The sequence below is a fragment of the Osmerus eperlanus genome, chromosome 12 (genome assembly GCF_963692335.1).
Source record: "Osmerus eperlanus chromosome 12, fOsmEpe2.1, whole genome shotgun sequence".
Classification (NCBI taxonomy): Eukaryota; Metazoa; Chordata; class Actinopteri; order Osmeriformes; family Osmeridae; genus Osmerus; species Osmerus eperlanus.
Window position 1 is genome coordinate 11,522,335 of NC_085029.1, and position 25,729 is coordinate 11,548,063.

General features: G+C 50.0%; 2 protein-coding genes across 5 annotated transcripts; one reads left to right on the forward strand and one right to left on the reverse strand.

Annotated features, from left to right (window-relative positions):
* Positions 1 to 191: 191 nt before the first annotated feature.
* On the forward strand, positions 192 to 20,806 carry ep300a (E1A binding protein p300 a). Of its 4 annotated transcripts, none has more exons than XM_062474588.1 (30): positions 192 to 691; positions 2,447 to 3,102; positions 4,324 to 4,509; positions 4,679 to 5,018; positions 5,155 to 5,274; positions 5,713 to 5,961; positions 6,285 to 6,387; positions 6,525 to 6,641; positions 6,726 to 6,843; positions 7,265 to 7,352; positions 7,838 to 7,915; positions 8,131 to 8,216; positions 8,443 to 8,595; positions 8,765 to 9,205; positions 9,502 to 9,928; positions 10,095 to 10,213; positions 10,367 to 10,606; positions 11,099 to 11,187; positions 12,029 to 12,139; positions 12,349 to 12,405; positions 12,535 to 12,612; positions 12,727 to 12,794; positions 12,912 to 13,062; positions 13,182 to 13,328; positions 13,523 to 13,636; positions 13,768 to 13,933; positions 14,088 to 14,255; positions 14,376 to 14,537; positions 14,712 to 14,993; positions 15,210 to 20,806. In XM_062474588.1, the coding sequence occupies exons 1-30, from the start codon at positions 598 to 600 to the stop codon at positions 18,564 to 18,566; spliced, it is 8,565 nt and encodes a 2,854-aa protein (XP_062330572.1). In that variant the 5' UTR covers positions 192 to 597; the 3' UTR covers positions 18,567 to 20,806. The 4 variants fall into 4 exon arrangements, with proteins under 4 accessions (XP_062330572.1, XP_062330574.1, XP_062330573.1 ...); XM_062474590.1 differs by having other exon boundaries at positions 12,059 to 12,139; XM_062474589.1 differs by having other exon boundaries at positions 5,155 to 5,268.
* Positions 20,807 to 20,907: 101 nt separating this feature from the next.
* Positions 20,908 to 25,683, reverse strand: cbx7b (chromobox homolog 7b). Its single transcript, XM_062474596.1, has 6 exons — positions 25,308 to 25,683; positions 24,247 to 24,290; positions 23,990 to 24,055; positions 23,791 to 23,857; positions 23,206 to 23,557; positions 20,908 to 22,597 (listed from the first exon to the last, which is right to left on the reverse strand). Exons 1-6 carry the CDS (start codon positions 25,374 to 25,376, stop codon positions 22,398 to 22,400), a joined length of 798 nt encoding a protein of 265 aa, XP_062330580.1. The 5' UTR covers positions 25,377 to 25,683; the 3' UTR covers positions 20,908 to 22,397.
* Positions 25,684 to 25,729: the final 46 nt, after the last annotated feature.

A 25,729-nucleotide genomic window follows, 5' to 3' on the forward strand; every position in this document is an offset into this window, starting at 1 on the left:
TCTTAAATGTCCCACACTTTCATCAGTGAATGACTGCCTGTCAATTCATAATTTGCGTCTAATTTATTTTCTGGAAATGTGCACGATCTGTAGTGTCTGTCTCCAATAAGTTGCATTTTCGTGAACTGTATCTTTTTGCATCCCCTCTTCGTCCGCGAGCAAAGGCTGGTACAGCCAAACAAGCCTATTACAAGACCCGACATTTATGTTCACCTATACAGCTGGTTGGTTGGTTGAAATTAGTGGAGCAATCATGGAAGATAAGCCAATTTTTTTTACATCAAGAGTCAGTATGAGTTGGAAATGATCCGCTACGTGAGTCTTCCTCTCCACTTTCACCGACCCCCCTCCTCCTCCGCTCGCAGAAATTTATAAAGAACAAAAAATCCTACTAGGGAGGGGGGTTGATACGCCGTAGCTGAAATCGAGAGGCGAACCCAGGAAAGAGGAGTATTTTCTACACGGGACTTTCCCCCCCTTAGTCCCCCAAAAGGAGGGGGAAAAGTCGCAATTGTGGAATCGAAAAGGAATACAATTTTAAAGACGTGAAAACGTCTGCAGTTGTGGATACCGTATATATTTTTAATTCGAAAAAATATGGCCGAGAACGTTCTGGACTCTGGCCCGCCTTCAGCCAAGAGGCCTAAACTATCCTCTCCGGCACTTTCCGTCTCCGCCAGCGATGGAAATGGTTAATATTATTTTCTATTTCTTTAAATGTGTATATTATTTTTTTTTAAATAACATTGCTTTATTATTTTCTGTGACAGAGGTTTTATTCGACAGGCCAAATTGACGCGTGATTACTCTTCTGTTTTGGTCGTGGGTAGCTAGCCTAGCTAACTAGCGTGCTAACTAGCTAGTGAATGTATGTATCGCGAATTCGTACACACGGCTAGCTTGTACTGGCTAGCTGGATAACCAGACTTGCTAGAATGCGGGGTTTAGATTGATGGCTAGTTCTGCTTATGGGCACCATTGTAGCTAGCCATCTAGTTAACTAGCTAACTATTTATTAGATCACTAGCTAAGTTAGCTAGCTACATTTGTGGGAAAAAATCGTAAACAACCGAATGTTCATAACACTACACAAATGTAAAATGTATCTAGGGTCAATATTATGGAAAATGATGGTCTCAGATTATACCAGCTTGTTGTATATTGCTAATGCTAGGAAAGTAGCTAGCCAAACCCGATTGACAAAGACGGCCTCTCCATCACCATTACTTCTGCGATTGCTGGCTAACTTGCTTGCTAGCTGGCTATCTAAAGTTATCTTGTTTAACTAATTACTTGCAAAAAAGATTAAGCTGCTCTTGATACTGTACATTTAATATTTTACTCGTCAGGTACACAGTTCATAAGATGGTAGCTAACTTTGAGCGAGGTGTTGGTGGATCCCTCATCGCCATTCAGTGCAAGCTACCTGAGCTAGCTCGAAACTTTTTAGATTGAGTTTATGTTGTGAGATACTTGCATCAGCAGCTATAACGTTATGGAAGCTAAATACAAACGCATTCAATATTGCAGATGAGACAGTCAAGTTACTGTCAGCGTGTATGAGAGCTAGCTGCTGCATAACTTGGAATATGTACCTTAGCTAGCCAGTCTGGTGTGGGAGCTTGCTGAAAATGCACGGCAGGCCCAGGGACCTGAATTATTTTTGTGCTAAAATTGCCTTTGTTAGTTTTCTGTGCATGGCGTGTGGTTGATGTCGGAGGAATGGACTTAAGACTCAAGATAGCAGAGGACCTAGGAGAACGCTTCCACCTGTACGAACAGCATAATAATATGCATTAAAAGTAAATGTTAAAAGTAAAGCACCTTAAGGAAGTCTGACGCTTTAAATTGTTTTCTGGCCCATCTTACTGAAGCTCGTTGTACCAATATAAATATTACTGCTAATACACAAAAACAAAGCAATCATTTGTATATTGATGGGACAGATTTGAACTAAATTTAGTGAGGCTGTTGTATGTTGTTATAACAGTAAATTGTTGCACTTGCATGCTCCTGGTATATACATGCAACCTTTCCCCCTAAATGATCTGAAACGCATCTCTGGACATTACTTGGGTTTAGTAGGTCTATTAACTTGTCTGTCAGTGTGGTGTTGTGGAAACAGGTCCACCCGCCAGCCTGTGTGTGTTCCGTGTGTAAACCTGTGTGTGCATGTGCATGTTAAACCACCTCTTAAATTGGGATGACCAGTCAGCTGACGGCCTACCTTGACAAGTTGTGGGTGGGTGTGTCTGAGTTAGATCTGCTGTTTTATATTTTTTATACCCATTGTAAGACATGGACACAGCTAATTGTTGAAACTGCTTTATTTTGGAAAGTCTGCATTTAGGCAGTATTTACCTCAATATACAAATGTAATGATAACACACAAATGGTTTTTTTCCTCCATCATTCTTGGATTTTAATATTTTCTTTCTCCGTACAGATTTTGGCTCCCTTTTTGACTTGGAGCATGACCTCCCAGATGAGCTCATCAACTCCTCTGACCTGGGCCTGGTCAATGGAGGGGACCTGAGTCAGCTCCATACCAGCCTGGCTGGAGGGGGGGGTCTGGGGCCTGGAGGAGGAGGAGGACTGGGCCTGGGTCTGGGTCCAGGAGGAGGGCAGGATGCTGTGGCCAAGCACAAGCAGCTGTCTGAGCTTCTGCGCTCGGGGGCACCACCCACCTCCAGCCAGCAGGGGCAGCAGGCGGCCATGGGCAGCCCAGGAGGAGGCTCTGCTCTGGGCCACTTGGGGAACATGAAGGCCTCTCCTCAGGGCATGGGCCAGCAGCAGCAGCAGCAGCAGCAGCAACAGCACCTCTCACCTCAACAGCAGGCTACCATGATGCAGCAAGTAGGAGGGCCTGGGATGGTTGGCGGGATGAACAGGGCCATGATGGGAGGCCAGAAGGGCAACAATGGACAGCCACAGCAGCAAGGGATGATGGGAGGGCAGGTGATGAACGGCTCTCCGAGGATGGGCTTTGGGAACCAGGGGATTGGGGGCAACGGTAACATGCTGGCTGACTCCCTCCAACAGCAGCAGGGGCCTGGGGGACAGGCCAGTCTCAGGGTACAGCAGCCTGGAGCACTGAACAAGGTAAGACCTTTAGATGGTAGAGGTGAACGTCCCAGTTCATCAAAGGTCAGTTAAAAATGGGAGTAGGAATAGAAGAGTAAAATTAAGGGGGGGGGGGGATGAGAAATGAATGACTAGAACCAAGGTGGGCTGGAGATGTAAAGGTGTGGACTTGATTAACCAACATCCATGGGGAGGATGAAGGTTAGGAGGCCAAAATTATTGGGGAAAAGAGAGTGGTAGAGACGGGTGAGGGGGCAATATGCAGATGAAGAATGCACTCATTTAACCCCAGGTCCTTGGAGAGAAGGGAGGGGGTGTAATTGCTGGTTTACATTTGTTTAATTCTCTCACACACACACACGCTCAAGTACACACACACACACACACACACACACACACACACACACACATATTACTACAGGCTGGGAAGCATGTGGAAGCCTGTGATTAATTAAGCCCATCACCATGGTCTCTTATCCACAGATGTCAACATTAAATCTTGAGCTTTTGCACAGACCGCTAATTGAGTTGCCTATTCTGAGACGTCTTTTTAATGATTTAATTGAACCGAGAGCTACCTGCTTAATTGATTAGAAATGAAGTGCATTGTCTTTTTTGAAGTGGGTAATTTAATTGCTATGAATGGACGGGAGAGGAAGAAGATAACTGGTAAAATCTGACATGATTTAAGGCTCTTCCTAAAAAGGAGAATATTACTTTGATAATGCCTGTGTTGGTGAACAATACCCTGGGGTCCTTCTCATTTAGTAGAGCAAGGTTGCCTCTGAAATGCTATTAAAGTGATTTAAACACTTGGATGAGTGTCTAACTACATGGCATGCTGTTAGTGGAACATTAAACACAGTTTGATAGATGGTAGATGTGTGGATTTGAAAGTGCATGCATTTTGGTTTCCTCTTCAGTTTAAGAGTAACTATAGTGTGGCAATCTGAGGCTGTGATTGTGTATTGCACTGCAATGGTAATCGGTGTCAGTTGGTAGGAGCGAAGGCATGCATCTTGTGGTGATCAGGTTTACAGGAGTCGTCTGCCTATGACAGGCCTCATATCTCTAGAAGCATTCTTACATTTTCATCCCCGTCTACTTCCCTCCCTCTCTCTCTCTTATTGTTTACCCCTTCTTGTTTTTCTCTAATAAAATCTAATTCTCTACCCTTCTTGCCTCCCTATCCCCTCTTTCCTCACCCTTTTCCTGTCCGCTCCCCCCTTTCTCTCCCAGATGAATATGATGGGGACTCCAGGGGGCCCCTATGGAGGTCCGTACGGTCCCGGAGGTCCAGGGGGCCAGGGAATGGGTGGGGCAGGGCTGGGCCCTCAGCTCCAGAATAAGGCCTCCATGCCCAACAGTATGGCCCAGTTCAGCATGGACAAAAAGAACCAGCCCATGCAGGGCATGGCTGCCATGGTAAGAACACCAGCCATTTGTTTTTAAAGGGCAAGGTTTGAGTTGTTTACAATAGCTTGTGATGAGTCTCGTTCTCTTCACTGTCCACTTCCCCATCTTCCTTTTCCCTCTATTTGTACCCCACTCATCCCTCCATCCCTCTTGTTTCTCCTCCCTCTCTCTCCTCCAGGCTTCCCAGCAGCAGTCTCCTGCTGGAGTGGGTGGGCCGGGCGGAGCCCCAGGAGGCGGAGCCCCAGGGATGATCCCCAACGCCCAGGGCGGCCTCGTGGGGCCTTCCGTGTCTGCAGCCGCCGCCGCAGCAGCCGCCGCCGCCGGGGCGCCCCCCACAGCCGACCCGGAGAAGCGCAAGCTGATCCAGCAGCAGCTGGTGCTGCTCCTCCACGCCCACAAGTGCCAGCGGCGGGAGCAGGCCAACGGGGAGGTGCGCCAGTGTAACCTGCCACACTGTCGCACCATGAAGAACGTCCTCAACCACATGACCCACTGCCAGGCCGGCAAGTCCTGCCAGGGTGAGTTGGTGAAGTGGGTGTGCCATGTCTGGGGCAGGTTTGGTCATCGTTGGGAGAGAAGGCCTTTTTTTTCTCTCTCTCTGTTCCTTCATGATACCCGTCTTACGATCCGTCTTCTTTCCCCTCTCCTCCACAGTGGCTCACTGTGCCTCGTCCAGACAGATCATCTCCCACTGGAAGAACTGCACACGGCACGACTGTCCTGTCTGTCTGCCGCTGAAGAACGCTGGAGACAAGAGGAACCAGCAGTGTGAGTGTCTGTATCAGACTTATCCACTCTCCACTCCGTCTTGTGTCTTTCTCTCTGACGTCTCTCTTTGTCCCCATGTCTTCCTTTGGCTCTCTGTCTTGTTTTTGGTTATTTTTTTCTGTCTGTAAATGACGTCTGTAAATTTTCTCTCTTTTCTCTTTCGTTCTCTCTCTCTCTCATTCTCTCTCTCTCTCCTTCTCTCGTTCTCTCTCTCTTTCTCTCTCGTATCTCTCTGTCCCTGTCTTCTCTTGGTTCTCTCCTGTTTAGTGAATTGTTTCCCTATTCTTTAGTATGTCTTAACAGTACTGTAAAGGCTACCACATACTCAGTGTTTGTTTAACATTTAATGTATTTTTAATGAATTCAAATCTGCGTTTAAAATGTCACCATCCAAGTACAAGGTCACCAACGCTCCTCTCCTCCCTCCCTCTGCCCCCCCTACAGCCCTTCTCGGCACGGCGGGTGTGGGTCTGGGTAGTTCGTTGGGGGGGTCCGTACCAGGGGGCCAGCCCAGCGCCCCCAACCTCAACCCCCCAAGCCAGATAGATCCCAGCTCCATTGAGCGAGCCTACGCTGCCCTGGGCCTCACCTACCAGGGCACCCAGGTCCAGCCCCAGGTCGGGCAGGCCAGCATGCCAGGAGCGCAGGGGGGTCTGCAGGGACAGCCTGGCATGAGGCCCCTTAACGCCATGGGTAAGAGAATCATGAAAACCTTGTTCCCTGTTTCCAACTGCCCATTTTAGTAGACGAGACGATCTGTTAGAAACGAGTAGCCATCTATCCCCCTGTTCTTAAGCCTGAGAGAGACCATCAGCACTGTGGTTGACCTCATCAGACTGATGTCCCTCCATTTCCAGGTTAATTCCACAGTAGGCACGATGTCAAAATGGCTCCTGCTATGCACATTTCATTCACATTTCAGGTCAAGTTAACAACTGCAAACAATCTGTACTTGAGGGCCTGCGTGTCCTGTTTGATGTTCTAATACCATGTCTCTGTCCTGCTTGTCTGTCCAGGGGGTAATCCAATGGGAGTGAATGGTGCCGTGGGGGTCCCCTCTCAGAACCAGCAGAACCTGCTCCAGGACACCATGCTGCACCTCAACATGAACTCACAGGGGTAAGGAGCGCACACACACACACACACACACAGACACAGACAACATACATATAGCAGATGGACATGTTGTATATTCCCTTTCCAAAACACACGGGCCGACCAGAAACATTTCCACTAATGCACCCTCTTCTCCCCAGGCTGATGAACGACTCTGGCTCCATGCCCACGGCGACCCCTCCATCCAGTGCTGGCATGAGGAAGTCCTGGCATGAGGACATCACTCAGGACCTCCGGAACCACCTGGTCCACAAACTGTAAGCCTGAGGGGGATTTAACTGGATGATCCCTGCTTTATCTTTAAATTGTAACTAATGTTCTTATGTCGTGTGTGTGTGTAGTGTCCAGGCCATCTTCCCCACGCCGGACCCCGCCGCTCTGAAGGACAGGCGGATGGAGAACCTTGTGGCCTACGCTCGGAAAGTGGAGGGGGACATGTACGAGTCCGCCAACAGCAGGGTAATCTTTCTCTCTCATGTGATCTGGTGCCTTTAGATCAGTGGTGTTCAATCCTGGTCCTCGAGAGCCCCTGTCCTGCATGTTTTAGATGTTTCCCTGCTCCAGCACACCTGATTCAAATGAATGGGTTGTTATCAAGCTCTGTGGAAGCCGGGTAATGACCATTCATTTGAATCATGTGTGCTGGAGCAGGGAAACATCTAAAACATGCAGGACAGGGGCTCTCGAGGACCAGGATTGAACACCCCTGCTTCAGATGGTTCATGGACATCCCCCCCGTAGATGGTTCATGGACATCCCCCCCGTAGATGGTTCATGGACAATCCATAGACTGATCCTCTAAGCTCTGTCTCACTCGCATTCATATCCTCTCCCTTTTTTCCACCTGCTACCCCCCCTCTTCATCCGTGTCCTACCCCAGGCGGAGTACTACCACCTCCTGGCGGAGAAGATCTACAAGATCCAGAAGGAGCTGGAGGAGAAGAGGAGGACGCGGTTGCAGAAGCAGGGTAAGACTCCCAGCCAGCCTGGCTCTGGCACGCCCCTTACGGGTCTGCAGCCTGGCTCTGGCACGCCCCTTACGGGTCTGCAGCCTGGCTCTGGCACGCCCCTTACGGGTCTGCAGCCTGGCTCTGGCACGCCCCCTACGGGTCTGCTGCAGGGCAGGGGACAAGTACCCACTGGACTGCTGCCTAGTGAGTGGACAGGACTGACACATGCGCACACACACTCATAGTATGTGTATGGGGAAACACGCAAAGGAGCCAGGCCCCACTGACTGCCTCAGAGGGGACAAAAGATGCACACGCGAAGTACAAGCGTGCATGTGCGCACACACACACAACCTCCCAACACACATGGATGGGTCAGGTTATATGTGCTGTGTGACACAGACATACACAGGTACATGCAGGAGCAGTCTGTGCAACTTGCATTCCTTCATTCTCACCCCTCCTTTTCCTCATTCCTCTCTCCTCTCCACCCACCCCTACAGATGGACCTCTACCTGACCCCTCGCTGGTACGGCCCACTGGACCTGGCCCAATGGTCAACAGGATGCAGAATCCAGCAGGTGTGTGTGTGTGTGCAGGAATTGATTGAAAGCTGGGGGCACGCCATCTTGGAACAAAAAGTAGAGGATAGAAGATGGATGGACGGAGACAAGGATTCAGTGATGTAACAAAGATCTCAGGGGACTCCTGATGTGGTCATGATGCATTATTCACATCGTGTTTTGAGGTTCTGTGCTCCGTGTGTTAACCCTTGTGGTGGGTTTGTGTCTTCCAGGGATGAACCAGTTTAACCAGATGGGGATGCAGCCTTTGGGCCAGAGAGCCACACCGCCCCTCCCTCTAGGACCTCCTGGCAACCAGGTCAGTGTTGACCCAACTGTTCAGCCTCTGCTCCTCCGTCAGCAACACAGAACTGTTCTTATCCAGACACATCTCCATCATATTTGTATTTACCCTGTGTAATAGTCACACAACGTCCAGAGAGACTTCTGAAAAGGGTGTCTACTTAGACACTGATGCAGCCAGTGGTAGCTAGCTGTGTTTATGATGTAATGAACTAGCTTCCTGTCGTCCCTTTCCTGTTCAGATGGGTATGGGTGGTCCAAGGATGGGTCAGCCGAATGTGACCCAGCTCCAGAACCAGTACATGTCCCAGGGCCAGTTCCCAGGGGCTGGACCCAGCCTCGGCACAGGACAGCCTGGCATGGCACAGCCCGGCACACAGGGAGGCATGGTACAAGTGAGTTCACATAAAAAACATATTTTGCTAAGTATTTGTGAGCACTTCTTAATTCTATCGATTTGTGTAAAATGATTCATTTAGTTCTAATAGACGTACACAATAACGATGAGGTACTTATTAATGAACATGTACTAAATATTCTTTCTCTTTCCATCTCTCTGTCAAGGCTCAGATTGGCACTCCTCCCTCCCTCCCAGTCAGCAGTCCCTTAGCCCAGCCCGGCTCAGTGGGAGGCCCCAGTGGGGTTCCCTCAGTGGGGCCCCACGGTCCTCAGAGTGTGGGTGGAGGCCCCCCGTCCATCCCCCCCCAGCAGCCCAATTCCCATGCCCACCTGGCTGCCATGCGCCAGAGCTCGCCCTCGCCTGCTCGAAGCCGCACGCCCACCCCCCACCAGACGCCCCCCAGGCTAGCTGGCTCCCAGACGCCCCAGCCCCACACCCCCAACCCACCACAGCTGGCCCCACCTCCGGCCCCCCAGGCCCAGCAGCTTAGCCAGGGCCCAGGCTCCAACAAGCCCATGCAACAGCAGTCCGGTGCTGGGTCAACCACTCCATCTCACCCAGGCATGGCCTCAACGCCTCACGCCGCCCAGCTCCCTCGCACTCCTGTGAGTCTTCACTCTATAATGTTTATTTTATTATATTACATTATTTTTTATCCCATAGGGGCGAATACTGAATCGGTATTAGACACAGTTTCCACAGGTGACTGTCCGTTTTGGCAAGAGTGCTCATGGTGTGTTCTTACCAAAGGACATCCACATTAGTCTGTTCTAATAACAGAAAACAAATAGAAAGGCTTTCACGTTGATGGTTTCATCAATTATTAAGGAACGAGCTCTTTCACCGCCTAGCTTTTGATTACCAATCCGCATCCTTCTAATCTGTGTTTCTCTCCCCGCAGCTGTCTCAGAAGGGCTCGTTCCAAGCGGACAGCCAGGCCCTCACCCCTGCCTCCGTCAGCAGCGTCGACACCGCCTCCCAGCAGGCCAAGGCCGAAGCCCCCGCCACCCTGGAGCCCAAGATGGAGGTCAAGCAGCAGGAGGATGAGGAGGACGAGGAGGATGAAGATGGGGAGGGGGGCGGATGCTCCAAGGGAGGCAAGCTGTCCAACATCAAGGCTGAGGACAAGCCCATCAAGTCCGAGCTCAAGAGCGAGGAGTGTTCCGGCGACGGCGGGAAGGGCAACGCCATGGATACGTCATCGTCCACCACCTCGTTGTCGGGGGTGAAGACGGAAGACAGGAAGCCGGAGATAAAGAAGGAGCCCAAGGAGGAAGAGGAAGGGTCCGAGTCTGGAGCGCAGTCTGGTGCCCAGATCAAAAAGAAGAGTATGTTCAACTGTCTTCTATCCCCACCACCTCCTCTAGCTGTTCCATCATTCCTGTACAGAATCTTTTATCTGTAAACATCCATCCTTGTAGCAACGCTTACAGCCATCAAGAGGAATTGAGTTTCAATCTTGCCGTCTCTCCCCCTCTTTCTCTCCTCCTTCAGTCTTTAAGCCGGAGGAGATGCGCCAGGCTCTCATGCCCACCCTAGAGTCTCTGTATCGCCAGGATCCAGAGTCTCTGCCCTTCAGACAGCCTGTGGACCCCCATCTCCTGGGCATCCCAGTAAGTCCTCCAGCCAGCTCTCAACTGTCATGACCATCATCACTCAGGATTCATAGTTCAGATGAATAATTCATTGATAACCAACAGAAGACGGATCCCTCCCTGTCACAAACTCTTTATCTAAACATCCCTGTGCTCCTCTCCTCCCCGCAGGACTACTTTGACATTGTGAAGACCCCCATGGACCTGTCCAGCATCAAGAGGAAGCTGGACACGGGCCAGTACCAGGAGCCCTGGCAGTACGTGGACGACATCTGGCTCATGTTCAACAACGCCTGGCTGTACAACCGCAAGACGTCGCGCGTCTACAAGTACTGCTCCAAGCTGGCCGAGGTGTTCGAGCAGGAGATCGACCCTGTCATGCAGGGCATGGGCTACTGTTGCGGACGGAAGGTGAGCGAGGGAGGGAGGGGGGCAAGGGAGGGAGGGGGGCGAGGGAGGGAGGGGGGCGAGGGAGGGATGGGGGAGAGGGAGGGGGCGAGAGAGAGGGATCGCTCTCCTCTTGCAGAGTCGAGTTACTGCTGCAGGAGAGGTGTATGTGTGTGTCATAATGTATCTGTGTGTTCTGCTAGTTCCTATCCCACTCTGAATATGGAAGCAAGGCTCAGCTAACTTCATCCCTGTCACCCCCCCCCCCCGCCATATCTCATTACAGCTTTCATAACCCCACTTAAACTACCTGCTATATTTGAGTTTGTACAAGAATAACTGCTATTATAGCCACCTGACCCAAGCATCCAGGTCAGATAAATGAAACTCAAGCGGGTTCTGAGAGTATGAAGTGAGTCTGGATTGATAAATGAAGCTCTGTAGAACGTCTTTCAATAAGTCCTGCATTCACTCTTTCCCCCTTTTTGTTCTTCTCTCCTTCCTTGCCTCCTGCAGTTGGAGTTCTCCCCCCAGACTCTGTGCTGCTATGGCAAGCAGCTGTGCACTATACCCCGAGATGCTGCCTACTTCAGCTACCAGAACAGGTATGACGAGGACACACACACACACCTACTGTAGTGCTTCTGAAACGGTGATGGGATTCGGTTGTATGACTCGGGAATGTATAACTATGTCGATTTGATCAAATGTCTGTTTCCATGGGAATAAAGGGTCGCCCCAACTCAATTTTCCCTATTTTGAAATCCATGTGCTGCTTTAACGCTGAGGCATTTTAACAGTTGGTCCTTTCCTATAAGCCCTACATGCTACTGTCCTTAACAGTACTGACTCGGTCCCAACAACCCTTCCATATTCAGTTAGTGGCTGTTGGCTACCCCTCTTCACACCAGCTTACTAAACAGTAAGAAAGGACCAACTTTAAAATGAGCTTAATGATTGAACGACAGTCTCTGCCTTTCGTTCATATCTGTTCAGTGTCTGCATCTGTCTCCCTCCCCCCTGGCCCCTCCCCCTCACCCCAGTTGGTGCTGCCGTGTAGCTGAGATGGTTATGCTCATCTCCTCGTGTCCAAACGCTAATCTGTGCTTTGCCTCGCCTCTCTGCTCTGTGTTGTCGTCCTGGATGTTTGTCTCGTCTTTCCTGCCCCTGTCTGCCCTCCCCTTCCCCCTCCCGGTGTCAATGTTTGTGATGTCTGCATTGGCTTGCTTTCGTCTCAACCAATCATGCACCTCCCCCCCCCCCCTTTCCCCCCTTTCCCGCTTCCTCCCTGTCCCAAATCCTCAATCATGATTGGCTGTTCTGACGACGATCCTCCCCCCTCGCTGTCCTGCGCTGTCCGTGTGCCTGCTTGCCCCGCCCCGCCCTGATTGGTGGCTGCCCTCCCATGCCTGTCTGTGAATGGCTGTGCTGTGGGGGACGGTGTAGTTCACCAAAGTTTGGGCTTCTTGCTAACAGGTACCACTTCTGTGAGAAGTGTTTCAACGAGATCCAAGGGGAGACGGTTTCCCTGGGAGATGACCCCTCCCAGCCGCAGACGTGAGTACTGACCCCTCCCGTAAAAAACCCTTTTCATCCTCCATTCATCTCTTCCTCTCCACTGTCAAACTCCCTGCTCCATCTTTAACAGAAAAATGTTTTGCTGATCATTCCATGAGGATCTTTGCCAGTGAACAGTGTTTGCCACTAGCATGCTGTTCCTTAGCCTGTACCTTCTGCTCTACTAACCTGGCACTGTCTCATCCCAGATCGATTAACAAAGAGCAGTTTGAGAAGAAGAAGAACGACACACTGGACCCTGAGCTGTGAGTCCGTCCTCTGATCTCTCATCTCATTCAGATCTGTATGGCCTTTTTGGCTGTGTAGACAAACACTGTAAAAGACTCTTTTCGGTGACCTGAGCTGTCTCCTTCTCTACCTCTGTCTGACTTCAGGCTTGTGGACTGTTTGGATTGTGGACGTAAAATGCACCAGATATGTGTCCTGCACCACGACACTATCTGGCCTCAAGGGTAAGTCTTTGTGTGTCAGTCTGTCTCGACTACTCCAAGAACAGGTTACGACTCATTCACACCACTGTATCATGTGGCAACTCTCACACCCAAATCCCTTCTCCGATGGAACAGGTTTGTCTGCGACGGCTGCTTAAAGAAGAGCAACAAGACGAGGAGAGAGAACAAGTACGCTTCCAAACGTAAGTGTCTGAAAGCCAGCCTGCTTCTCTATGGGACCCATCTACACAGCTACTGTTAGCCAAGGACCTTCCACATGTCTCTTGAACCTCCTCTCTGCTCCACCTCTGCCCCACCAGGGTTACCCCAGACCAAGCTGGGCTACTACCTGGAGACCCGGGTCAACGACTACCTGAAGCGGCAGAACCACCCAGAGTCTGGGGAGATCACCATCAGGGTGGTGCACGTCTCCGACAAGGTTGTGGAGGTCAAACCGGGCATGAAATCCAGGTAGGAGGCCTTTTTTTTTTATGATCCTAACTGGATGTGGCAAGATAAGTGGCTTTAGAGAGGAGACTCAGAGAGGAGTGAAGGAGTCTCATCTGTTGTCTGTTGTTGTGTGTGTGCAGGTTTGTGGACAGCGGGGAGATGTGCGAGTCGTTCCCCTACAGGACCAAAGCCCTGTTTGCCTTCGAGGACATCGACGGAGCAGACGTGTGTTTCTTCGGCATGCACGTCCAGGAGTACGGCTCGGACTGCCCCTCGCCCAATCAGAGGTCAGCGTGTGGACATGTGACCAAGCACACCAACTGTGTAGTTCTGTCATGATATCAGAACTAATAATGTGGCTTGGACGGGACAAAGTGATCTAGTTGAATGAGCCAGCACTACATGAAGTCATGTAATCCATCGAATAGACTCAGCCACCTAACCTGCTTCTTCCCCCCCCCCCCCATGTCTCCTGCTGTAGACGAGTGTACATATCCTACCTGGACAGTGTGCACTTCTTCCAGCCCCGGTCCCTGAGGACAGGGGTCTACCATGAGATCCTCATAGGCTACCTGGAGTATGTCAAGAGGCTGGGGTGAGGAGAACACCAGAACACACACTTCTATCCCTCTGTTCTACCCATTTGTTTATAAGAAGAAGGAAAAAAAGATCTCTGACCGATGAATCTAGGATGGGTCTAATGCCCCCTCGGCTGTCTGTTCTCAGGTACACCACGGGCCACATCTGGGCATGTCCACCCAGTGAGGGTGACGACTACATCTTCCACTGCCACCCCATGGACCAGAAGATCCCCAAGCCCAAGCGACTGCAGGAGTGGTACAAGAAGATGCTGGACAAGGCTGTAGCTGAGCGCATCGTCCATGACTACAAGGTAAAGAGTCCACAGCCAGTGGCCCCTTCTGAGGGAACACAAAATGCATTTTAGATTGATACTTTTGTAATAGTAATAATAATACAATTCTTATTTGATAATGTATATGATTTCTATCTTGTTGCCTCATGTTTGTTTTCTCCTCGTCTCCCAGGACATCTTCAAGCAGGCTACTGAGGACCGCCTCACCAGCGCTAACGAGCTGCCGTACTTCGAGGGCGACTTCTGGCCCAACGTGCTGGAGGAGAGCATCAAGGAGCTGGAGCAGGAGGAGGAGGAGCGCAAGAGGGAGGAGAACAGCACGTCCAATGAGAGCATCGATGTAAGATTAGAGGCTCCGGCTCTGCGTCAGCTAGGCTACTGCTATTGCGAGTGCGCTACAGTATGAGGAAGTTTAACTACAAAGGTTCATTTGTTTTGTGTGTCCCCTCCCCTCCACCAGGCTACTAAAGGTGACAGTAAGAATGCCAAGAAGAAGAATAACAAAAAGACCAGTAAGAACAAGAGCAGTCTGAGCCGAGCCAATAAGAAGAAGCCCGGGATGCCCAACGTGTCCAACGACCTCTCCCAGAAGCTCTACGCCACCATGGAGAAACACAAGGAGGTGGGTCACACCTGGGTCACACCCGGGTCCCCCTGCTCCGAGCTTCCACCAGCGTCTGCTGTTCACCTGTGCATCACATTGGGAACTAGAATTAACCTTTTTTTTTTTTTTCTTCATCTCCTTTTTCCTACCTCAATGCTCCTCTCCTCCTTTTCCTCTCCTCCCTCCCTCCAGGTGTTCTTTGTGATTCGGCTGATAGGCGGCCACATGGCCAACGCTCTGCCCCCCATCACGGACCCGGACCCCATGATGGCGTGCGATCTGATGGACGGGCGCGACGCCTTCCTGACGCTGGCGCGGGACAAGCACCTGGAGTTCTCGTCGCTCCGCCGCTCCAAGTGGAGCTCCATGTGCATGCTGGTGGAGCTGCACAACCAGAGCCAGGACCGCTTCGTCTACACCTGCAACGAGTGCAAGCACCACGTGGAGACGCGCTTCCACTGCACCGTCTGCGAGGTGAGGAGGGGGCGGCGGAGGGAGTGCGGGCGGCGGGGGGGGGGTGGGTGGGGGTGGGTGAGGTTTACGCTGAGGGGACCAGTAGAAGACTGCGGTGCTCCTGTATGGTGGAGAGGGGAGCATATGACAAACTGTTGTTGCCAATAAGTCGTTTAGTGTCTCCAAGCACCAGAACGAATCTAATTTCTTTGACGTTACTTTCCTCCTCCTCCCAAGGACTATGATCTGTGCGGCACCTGCTACAACACCAAGGGCCACGAGCACAAGATGGAGAAGCTGGGCCTGGGCCTGGACGACGAGAGCAACAGCCAGTCGGCCTCTTCTATGCAGAGCCCCGGGGACTCGCGCCGCCTCAGCATCCAGCGCTGCATCCAGTCCCTCGTCCACGCCTGCCAGTGCCGCAACGCCAACTGCTCGCTGCCGTCCTGCCAGAAGATGAAGCGCGTGGTGCAGCACACCAAGAGCTGCAAGCGCAAGACCAACGGCGGCTGCCCCATCTGCAAACAGCTGATCGCCCTGTGCTGTTACCACGCCAAGCACTGCCAGGAGAACAAGTGCCCTGTGCCCTTCTGCCTCAACATCAAGCACAAGCTGAGGCAGCAGCAGCTGCAGCACCGCCTCCAGCAGGCCCAGATGCTGAGGAGGAGGATGGCCAGCATGCAGAGGGTAGGCCAGCCCCCCCCAGGACCCGGGGGGAACGGGGGACTACCGTCCCCGGGCAACAACGGAGCAACCGGTCCCAGTACCCCCACCTCAGGTGGCACGCAGCCCCCAACCCCTCAGACCCCCACCCAGGGAAACATGCCCCCCCTGCCCCAGCAGGGGATGGGGGTAGGTGGGGGTCCGGGGCAGCAGAAACAACAGCAGCAGCAGCTCCAGCAGCAGGGAGGTGGAATGCCCCCTCAGCACCACCTTCACCATCAGTTCCAGCAGATGCAAGGTGGAGGGAGTGGGGTGATGGGGTCTCCTCAGCAACAGATGGTGCCCCAGCTCCAGCAGCAGCAACAACAGCAGCAGGTTCAGTCAGTCCAGCAGCTCCAGCACCCGGGGGGGCATCCTGGCCCCCTGCCCCCATACACTCCCAGACCTCCGGGGGCCTCCCCACTCCACCAGTCCCTGGGTAAGCCAGGCATGGGTCCAGCCACCCCACCTCAGCAGCAGCCTGCCCCAGGACAGGGCTCCATGCCGGGGCAGCCCGGGCAGCAGCCTGGGCCCCCGTTGGCAGCGGTAGAGACAGCCCTGAAGATCCAGCGTCTGGCCGAGCGTCAGATGGCTCAGGCCCAGGCTCAGGCCCAGGCTCAGGCCCTCCAGAGGCAGGCGCAAAGTGGAGGCATGATGCCTCCCCACCACCAGAACCCCCAAGCCCCGATGGGCATGCCCCACCCGGGGCCAGGGATGTTGGGGGCGCAGGGGCTAGCTGGCAGGGCCATGCTGGAACCCCAGCAGAGCATGGGGCTAGGTGGAGCAGGAGCCATGCAGCAGCCAGGTGGCCCACAGAGCCAGCTCCCCCCACAGGTCCAACAGCAGCTTCAACAGCAGGCAGGGGGAGGGCAGCAGCCATGGCCCCCTCAACAGAGGCAAGGCATGATGGGACAGATGGGTCACATGACGCAACAGCAGCAGCAGCAGGTTGCCCAGCAACAGCTACAACAGCAGCAGCAGCAGCAGCAGCAACAACAACAACAACTCCAACTCCAGCAGCAACTACCCCAGCAGCCTGGGCAGCCCCAGCAGCAACAGGCGGGCAGAGGGGGGCTGATGGGGTTGATAGGCGGTCCTGGGGGGGTGGCAGGGGCAGCGGCGGCCATGGCTGGGGCTGCGGGTGCGGGGAACCTTCCCCAAGCTGCCCTGCAGGACCTCCTCCGGACCCTGCGCTCTCCCACCTCACCACTACAACAGCAGCAGGTCCTTAACATCCTGCGCTCCAATCCCCTCCTCATGGCAGCCTTCATCAAGCAGCGTGCCGCTCGTTACCAGGGAGGTCCGGGTGGACCAGGGGGGCCAGTTCCTCCTGGAGGTGGAGGAGGTGGTCCAGGCGGGGTGAGGTTCCAGGGGTCTGGGGGAGGCCTGCCTGGGCTAGGAGGAGGAGGGCCAGGGGGTAACCAGGTTGGGATGGATGGGCAGCAGATGCAAGTGAACCCAGGAGGAGGACAACCAGGGATGAACATGGCCCAGGGAGGAGTTGCAGCTGCAGGAGGTGGAATGCCTACCATGGCCCAGCTACAACAGTTACAACAACAGCAGCAGCAGCAGCAACAACAACAACAACAACAGCAGCAACAGCAGCGCCCTTTACTGCCTGGGAGTCAGCAACAACAACAGTTGGCAGCATTACAACAACAACAGCAGCAGCAGCAACAACAGCAGCAGCAGCAGCAACAACAAGGAGGTATGCAAGGCCAGCAAAGCAATCCCATGTCCAACATGAACCCCCAATTCAGAGAGCTGCTGATGAGACGTCACCTGCAGCAGCAGCAGCAACAGCAGCAGCAGCAGCAGCAACAGCAGCAACAGCAGCAGCAGCAGCAGCAGCAGCAGCAGCAGCAGCAACAGCAGCAGCAACAGCAGCAGCAACAGCAGCAGCAACAGCAGCAGCAGCAGATGGGGAACCATGGTCAGTTCCAGCAGCAGCAGGTCCAGCAGCAGCAGGTCCAGCAGGGCTTTCTACAGGCAGGACAGGGACAGCAAGGGATGGCCCCTCAGCAGCCTGGACATCCTCAGCCTGGAGGAGGACCGGGGGGAGGACCCCAGCAGGGAGGGCCAGGTGGAGGACCCGGGCAAGGCCAGCAGGGGTACTCGCACCAGCAGGTGGCAGCAGTCATCCAGCAGAGGCTTCAACAACACCTGCAGATGCAACAGCAACAACAACAACAACAGCAGCAGCAACAACAACAACAACAGCAGCAGCAGAATGCCATGGCTGGGATGCAGGGGCCGGATGGAGGGCCTGGGGTAGGAGGTGGAGGGGTACCTGGTCAGCACCCCCAGGGAGGGCAGGGTGTCCAGGGCCAGCCCACCCAGCAAGGCAGTGGTCCCCCTCAGCCCCAGGCCATGCTCCAGCAAGCCCTGCACCAGAGGCTTCTCCAGCAGCAGCAACAGCACCTGGGTGGGGGCTCCCCCGCCCAGCACAGCAGCCCCATGAGCCCGCAGCAGCCCATGGCACAGTCCCCTCATCTCCAGGGGCAGGGTCTGGGTCCAGGCTCCCTAAGCAACCAGGTCCGCTCCCCTCAGCCCTCCCCAAGACCCCAGTCCCAGCCCCCCCACTCGAGCCCTTCCCCACGCATGCAGCCCCAGCCTTCTCCACACCGCATCTCTCCACAGACCCAGACAGGTTCACCCCACCCCGGGCACCATGGCCAGCATCATCCGGGCATGGTGGTCTCACAACAACAACAGTTATCCCAGCAGCAGGGTAATTCTGTGGACCCCAGCCAGTTTGGGTCAGACCAGAATGCCCTCATGTCCCAGTTGAGTGGGATGGGAGGGTTGCATGGTCAGAACCAGGGGGACATGATGGGAGGGAACAACCAGGACATGAACACGAACATAAACCACAGTCTAGACATCATGTAGCCTCGTGTCCTCCACCTGGAAGCCCCAACGCTCAGAAACTGTCCTGGAGGAACTGGGACTGAGAAAGTAGGGTGGTGGAGGGTGGAAGGCTCACTGGCAGTTTTAGAAGTAATTATTTTTTATTTAAATATTTTTCTGATGTACAAATGAAAATAACTTGAACTGAACCTTCCTATGGGAGATGCAACATTAAATCCACAAGTCAATAAATGAATAAATTAAAACGAATGGTAAGTTATTGCTGTTAATATATATATCTATATATTTTTGCCAATTGTGTACAAAAGGTGTAAGTGGGGTTTTTGGGCCGGGAAACATTCTTCCTTAGTATGTAACACAAGTGATATTTTTGGGGATTGAGAACTTTGCCTTTTTTACAATATTTTTAAGATTTTAAATGTGGTGGAAAAATTAAAGAGTGAGTTAATACTATGGACCTTTTTTCCTTTCCCCCCCCCCCCCCCTCATCAGTCATGATTGTATCCGTTTTGCAGAGAAGTATTTTATTTCTAATGACTTTGACATCATGATTATGACTTTCTCAATCTACAAAAAAACATAGCGACATATCCTGCGTTTTCAGACGTTTTTCTTTTTCACGGTTTTTCTACATAGTACATTGCAACTGCTATCAGTTCAAATAGAATATATTTTTGTTAATGACTTTTCCCCAGCCGGTAGGGTTGCGATAAGGGTGAGGTTATTATTCTATTTTTATTTGGACTTTGTTTTTTTGTTAGGGGTTTAGGGATATATATGAATCTTAAACAGTATTGATAGGGAGGTGGGGTGTGGTGGCATAACTTACTGGCTGGATGACTCACCACATCCTGGAAAATAGAAGCTTCCAGAAACATGAACCATGATGGATGGGACAAGAGTACCACCATACCTCTCCAATCCACTCCCTCTACCCTCTCCCATGAATGTGCGCCCCCCCCCCCCCAAACACACTATAGAGCGTGGGATAGATGGGTGGCTAGATGGATGAGCTGCTGATGTGTGTGTCGGCCGTGTCTCTCAGCTGATGGACAGGAGGGTTCTGTATGTTTGTGACTGCTCCTTATGAACTTTCACCTTGAATGGAACCGCTAACCTCTTTCTCCCTTTTCTGTCACATCACCTCTTTTCCAGGGGGCGCTTACTCTGAACCATTAGGTTTAATTTAATGTTATCACTGTATAAAGAAAGATGAAAAAACTGTGGACTTTAATGAAATACTGTTTTTATAATAAAATAATTAAAACTCAACAAAAATTAAAGATGTACAGACTTTCAGACTTGGGGGCAGACAGAAACTCTTTTCTACTGCTCAGTTTCCCCTCTTCAGTGGTTAGGTGTGTGCATCTCTAGCCAGGAGGACTCCTCCTGAGCTATGTAAAGTATTTTGGAAAGGTACATATGGTATGGGAGGTGTTATAGGTCGTCTGAGCACCAATGAGCCTTTGTGTATTTTCTGACCAACTTTGGGGGGGGGTAGGGGGGAGGTAGCAACAAATCACTCCTAAATGATTGCTGTGAACACCAACACTTCTCACATGATTAAACACATGCACAATGAGATAAGGGGCAAGAGGAGAATGCTTATGGAATAATCATTCAAATGAATTGGGTCATTTGCTTCATATTGGGAGAATGACATAAGATACACATGCTCACTATTTTTCTCCAAGTTTGGGGATGGGGAATGGGGCAAAACACAAACAGTGGCAATATATCTTGAGACTTATTTTATAAAAAACAAGAAACAACACTTGTCTTTTATATATAGAAATATTATTTAATTTTATTTTTTTGAGAATAAAACTTGAAACTACAGGAATTAGATTGATTTGTTTTTTTGTATTAAAGTTGTGGTAATGCAAAATGACACTGCTCACTGTGCCACCTCTTTGGGGCTGCTGAGCATATCATGCCATTTTGAAGAAATGTAAATGCATATAAGTGTAAAAACATACTGAATCACTGTACAAACCCATGGCAACTGAACAACTTGTTTTGTTTTTATCGTTTCTTCTTAAGAGACTGGAAATGAGACTATTTAATATTTGTTTAGTGTTCAAATTGAATCTTTGACCACTTTTTTCTCTTGTTAACATTTTGGTGCTTGTTGAGAGGAAGCAAAAAAACCTATTGCTCCATTTTCACTAGTTTCTTCTTTTTTAAGTTATTTTGGTGGTCTGAGTTTTTGCCAATAATTTAATTGTACAATAAAGTATGTTTGTACTATTGGAAAAATAGATTGGTGTAATGCCCTTCATTTTCCATTCACCTGTTATGTCAGAGGTGCACTAATTCCAGCTCAGCTTGGTTTTATCACACTATTGCTCAATACGTAACCTCTAGTTAAACATGATACATTTATTTTTGTACAATAGAAATAAAAATGGTATACACATGGACATTTGTAGACTGGAAGATATATTGCAGAAATTTTACTACAGGACATTTCTGAACTGGACATAAAGTGCAATTTTTCTTTACTCAGCAATGACTCAAGAAGCAGCACAAAGCTGGAACCAAATGTTGGCAACATCAAACATGCTGATTTCATCCAGACCTGGGTCAATTCCAATAGTCAAATATGCAGGGTAACTGTATGTTGAATATATGTCAGAGTTTGCACATATGGGGATTGTTCCATTCATGTAATTGCACAGGTCAACCTAAATGAAGTGCACCCCTAAGTAGTTAAAACTGACAGTATTTACCAAAGGTACTTTATCCAGGTCAAGTCTCATAATCATAATGGCCATCGTATTAGTCAGCACAATCTTCATCACAAAATGTTATAAAAACTTTTCAGTTCATCTGCTACATGACAGATACACAAAGGTTCTCTCTCTGAGAATAAATACACTACATTCATATCAATATAGAAAAATAATGACCACAAATACATCCATCACACTCCTTTTATGCTTCTTCTCAGTTTAACCCTTATAATTCATTCTGGAGTTATAAGCTCCAATCATAACAAAAGACAGTTCATACACTCTTATCAGACCAAAATAGATGGGGCAGTTTCTATGTTTGTGTGCTAGTCCTGCAAATGGCACAGAAACATCAGGCACTTCCACTCATGTCTTTGTGGTCACAGAGAGAGTGTAGAGTCACAAGACTCTGACCAATCACCCCAGTTGGATAAACAACCTCTGACCAATGGGAGCCAACCAGAAAGATTCCATAGGGATGACACATCAAGTTCACGATGTTAATGCAGTGCAATTCAGTACAGACTGTTATCAAGTCATAGTTCTTGGTTTTTAAACAACATATTTGTTTAATATCACACTAAGTGGCTGGGGTAACAAAATAATGTCCAATACACCATTGTGTGGGTGTGTGAGGCATGTAAAAAGGCATGCAGGGTGATTGTGGTCTTCTTGCAGAGGATCTGAACAATCATACAAAACTCATAAGCCACATGTTTACAAAAAATAACAGTCTAGATAAGTACTTCACAAATCCATTTTGTACAGGCTAGTGGCATCTATAGTGTATTCTGAATATCTCATTGTATGAGTGTCTATGACCATTTCAATGTAGTTAGTAGACAGCATCTTGTACCCTTCAGAATGCTCAAATATAGAATTGAACAGTAGAAGTTAGTGTGGAAGAGGCGATAGAGGGATAAGAAGAAAGAGAGATTGCACTGTCTAGGCTGGGGAGGGTAGAGGAGGAAACTAATAATAGATTTGATAAGTCGAACTTGAGAGCTTTCCATATTTCCAAAGCGTCCACCCATCTCTCTTTCTACTTCTCCCTCTCACTCTCTTTGTCTCTCTCCACCCTCCCTGTCAAAGTTTTCTCCTTTTGTCGCTGTGTGTCTTAGAACTCCAAGCCCAGGCCCCTGAAAAAACCTTTAGCTGCCAAGGCCTCTCGGAACGTCACCGTCAGGGAGTTGATTGTAACATCAGTGACTGTCACTTCTCCTGGGCCAATCACAGGGCTCCAAACGTCTGACCTCTCAGATGCTGTCATTTCCTCAGGTCCAATAGCAGAGCTCCACTCCATGGTCCCTTTCTGCCCTGGGTGGGAAAAACAGTCAGACAGAGGGCAGAGTTACTGTGATTGCATCAAGTCTTTCCTGCATGTTAATGTTACCTCTTTGAGATGCTGTAAATAGTTTATCCTTCCATTATACTTTTGTCATAACGAAAGACAGATAAGAATTCTGGTTTCTTGCTTGTACAATACACCAATAAGTAGACTTTGCACTGCTGTGAATGATGCATTAACTCGAATTAAGTGTCTCTCTCCTCTCTCAATCATCCCACAAACATTTTGAATGAATGAAACTATAAACAATATGAAATATTGAAATGACAGCCCACATAGCACATATTATCTCTTGACAGAGAACAGATTGTTTTCCGAACATGATGATGGAACAGCAGTTCTGGTTGTCTCCCAGACGGCCAACATGTCTAACCCTGAGTCCATGCACTAGTAGGTGGCAACATAACTTATAGGGATCTATAGTAGATCAGCATGCTCATGTCCCTGCTCTCTGACCTCCAGACAGATTTGGAATAGGGGTAAATTAAATACTCACCTCTATCTAAACACAATGATAGCGCATCAGTCCAAGTAAACCTAAATACAAAGTAAGGAACGCTTCATGATAATGACTTACCATTCAGCATGCCACCACATATCTCTGTCTGTCTGACCGACTCCTGTCTAACCTCCTCTTCTTCCTCTTCCTCCATGTCCTCCTCGTCCTCATTCCCCTCCTCCCTCCCTCCCCAGTCCTTGTTTTGTGTTGGGGTGGGGGAGCGAGGAGGAGCAGTGAGACACACAAACTGTGACCTGTGGGGTTGGTTCTTAAGGTCGTCCAGCCGTGGGGGCAGGCTTCTCCGGCAGGCTTCATACGTCTGCTCCTCAGCCCCAGAATCCAGTGAGCGGGTCAGGGAGAGACGCAGGCGAGCTTGGGGCTTCTCTGGAGCCTTGTGGGCACTCCGCAAGTCCATAGTGTAGACTGTGTTCTAAGTGGGGGGGGGGGGGGGGGGGGTGAGGAAGAAGAGACCATTATCTAATATCCTCTAATTTACTCATTTCTCAACATTGCGTACACTGTGATATACGGTTCTGACTTCTGTGAGAGTTATATGGGGGAGATATTTAACACTGGTGACATGCAATGGGAAATGATGCCCCATACAGAGACATTCAGAAGCTGACAAACACATTGAACCATGGATGCATTTCCTGAACCTACCTGTAGCCGAAGTCGCTTTGGTTTGGGGCCTCTCTTCCTATGTCCCAAGGCTCTGTCTCTCTGCTCTCTGGGGAGGCAGCAAGATGAGTCAGTTAATGAGTTATTACTAGAGCTCCATAGTTAGTAGTTGCATTTCATCTTCTCTGGCCATATATGCACACATAAAATGATATGTGTCTGTGTTGTGTCTTTCTTTTACTTCTCCTCATAGGCCTGAATGAGGCGCTGGTCCAGAATATGCTCCTCAGGCTCCCATGTGCTGTACCTGCAAATATGTATACAAAGAAAGAGAGAGAGAGAGAGAGAGAGAGAGAGAGAGAGAGAGAGAGAGAGAGAGAGAGAGAGAGCAATCCCAACTTATTGCTGCTCAGGGGGTCTCCCTCCTACAGTGTACACAGTGACTGGCTCTGATGGTATATAGCAGGACTAGAGCTATTGTAGAGTTTTTCTACTCACTTGGGAGGCCATCCTTTCCACTTCAGCAGGTATTCCACATTTCCCTGAAACACACATGATCCAGACCATCAATGAGGAAGTGTCAGTGGGATAAAGTTTCAATGCTGGGGGGCTACTAGTCCACAATAACGGTAAATGCAAATTTTATATATGTTCTGTGATGGCATGTTGATGTCCTGTTCCTACCGGTAAATATTCCAAGATGACGTTATCTTCATGCCGGTAATGCTTATAGCTTCCCGGTTTGACAGCCCACTAGTGAGGATGACGTCATAGCCAAGGAGCGTACTTATCAGTGAGGATAAGGGATCCTCACGAGCCCCCTCCCCTCCCCATCAGGAATTCTTGCAAAACATTCTAGATATTTCACTCAAATATGAGGGTGGAATTTTTATAACCCAAAAATGGTCCAACACCGGTCGAAGCATCTGTAGCTGATGTAGTTATAGGCTATCAGTTTAAGTGTGCGTGTGTTACCATCACCTGACAGATGTTTACGTTTGTACTAATGAACATTACCAAAAGATCGAGCCCGAGAAGACAAAGGAAAGAACGGTAATACAAGTGACTGCACATGAACGTTTAAGTTAAGAAACCACGGATATGCAAACCCGCGTGTAGACCTCCCTATAGCACATCATCTTTCAGCGCATCATTCAACTGCGCAGTCTTGTCGAATGCGTAATCATCATGGCCTACTACTACTCTATTCTGCATATTACCAGAACCAACTTCAGATGTGTATGTTCCGATTTCGTCCTCTTACTAAATGTAGAGGTACCGACAGCGCATATGCTACAATGCAATGGCAACACACTCCACGTTATGTTAAAGGGATAGTCGCCCCGCTCCCCCGCCCCCTTTGGAATATAATGTGTGTTTCTAGGTTATCTGAAGTGGGTAAAAGTAGGCTAGCTAACTAGTGCAAGGGTTTTTCATAGCAATTATCTAGCAACATTTAAAGGAAGCATTCTTTAGTAATACCAGTTTTAAAAAGCTGTAATAACTGTAGCCTACATAACAGTATAAATGGAACATGCAACATGCACTGATGCACATACCTTTTTAACTCTTTTTTTAATGATTGATTCCACGGCAAACACTTGTTCGCCAATAGCTGACAGCTCCATAGGATCGAACCAATAGGCAACTATACGCACAAACTGTTATAGCGACTGTTCACTGTGGTTACGTCCAATGCAAAAAAGTAACTGTTCATGAGAATGCTTGTCGCATAACAAAACCGTCTTCTCCGCCCCTCCCCTCTCGATTAAGCCTTGTTTTCGTTTTAGTTAGGAGGTTGTATTCCCCGTTTCACTTCCTTGTACTAGATCTTTCCGTACGTACAGTGACTTTCCAAATCTGCGACACATCTGCACTGCTTGGCGCGTCCCCGAGACACAAACAGCGCGTCCTTGCTAGGCGCGCTCCTTCCCAACAGGCCCTGCTGTCAGTTCGGCAGTGTAGGCATGGGTCTGCGCAC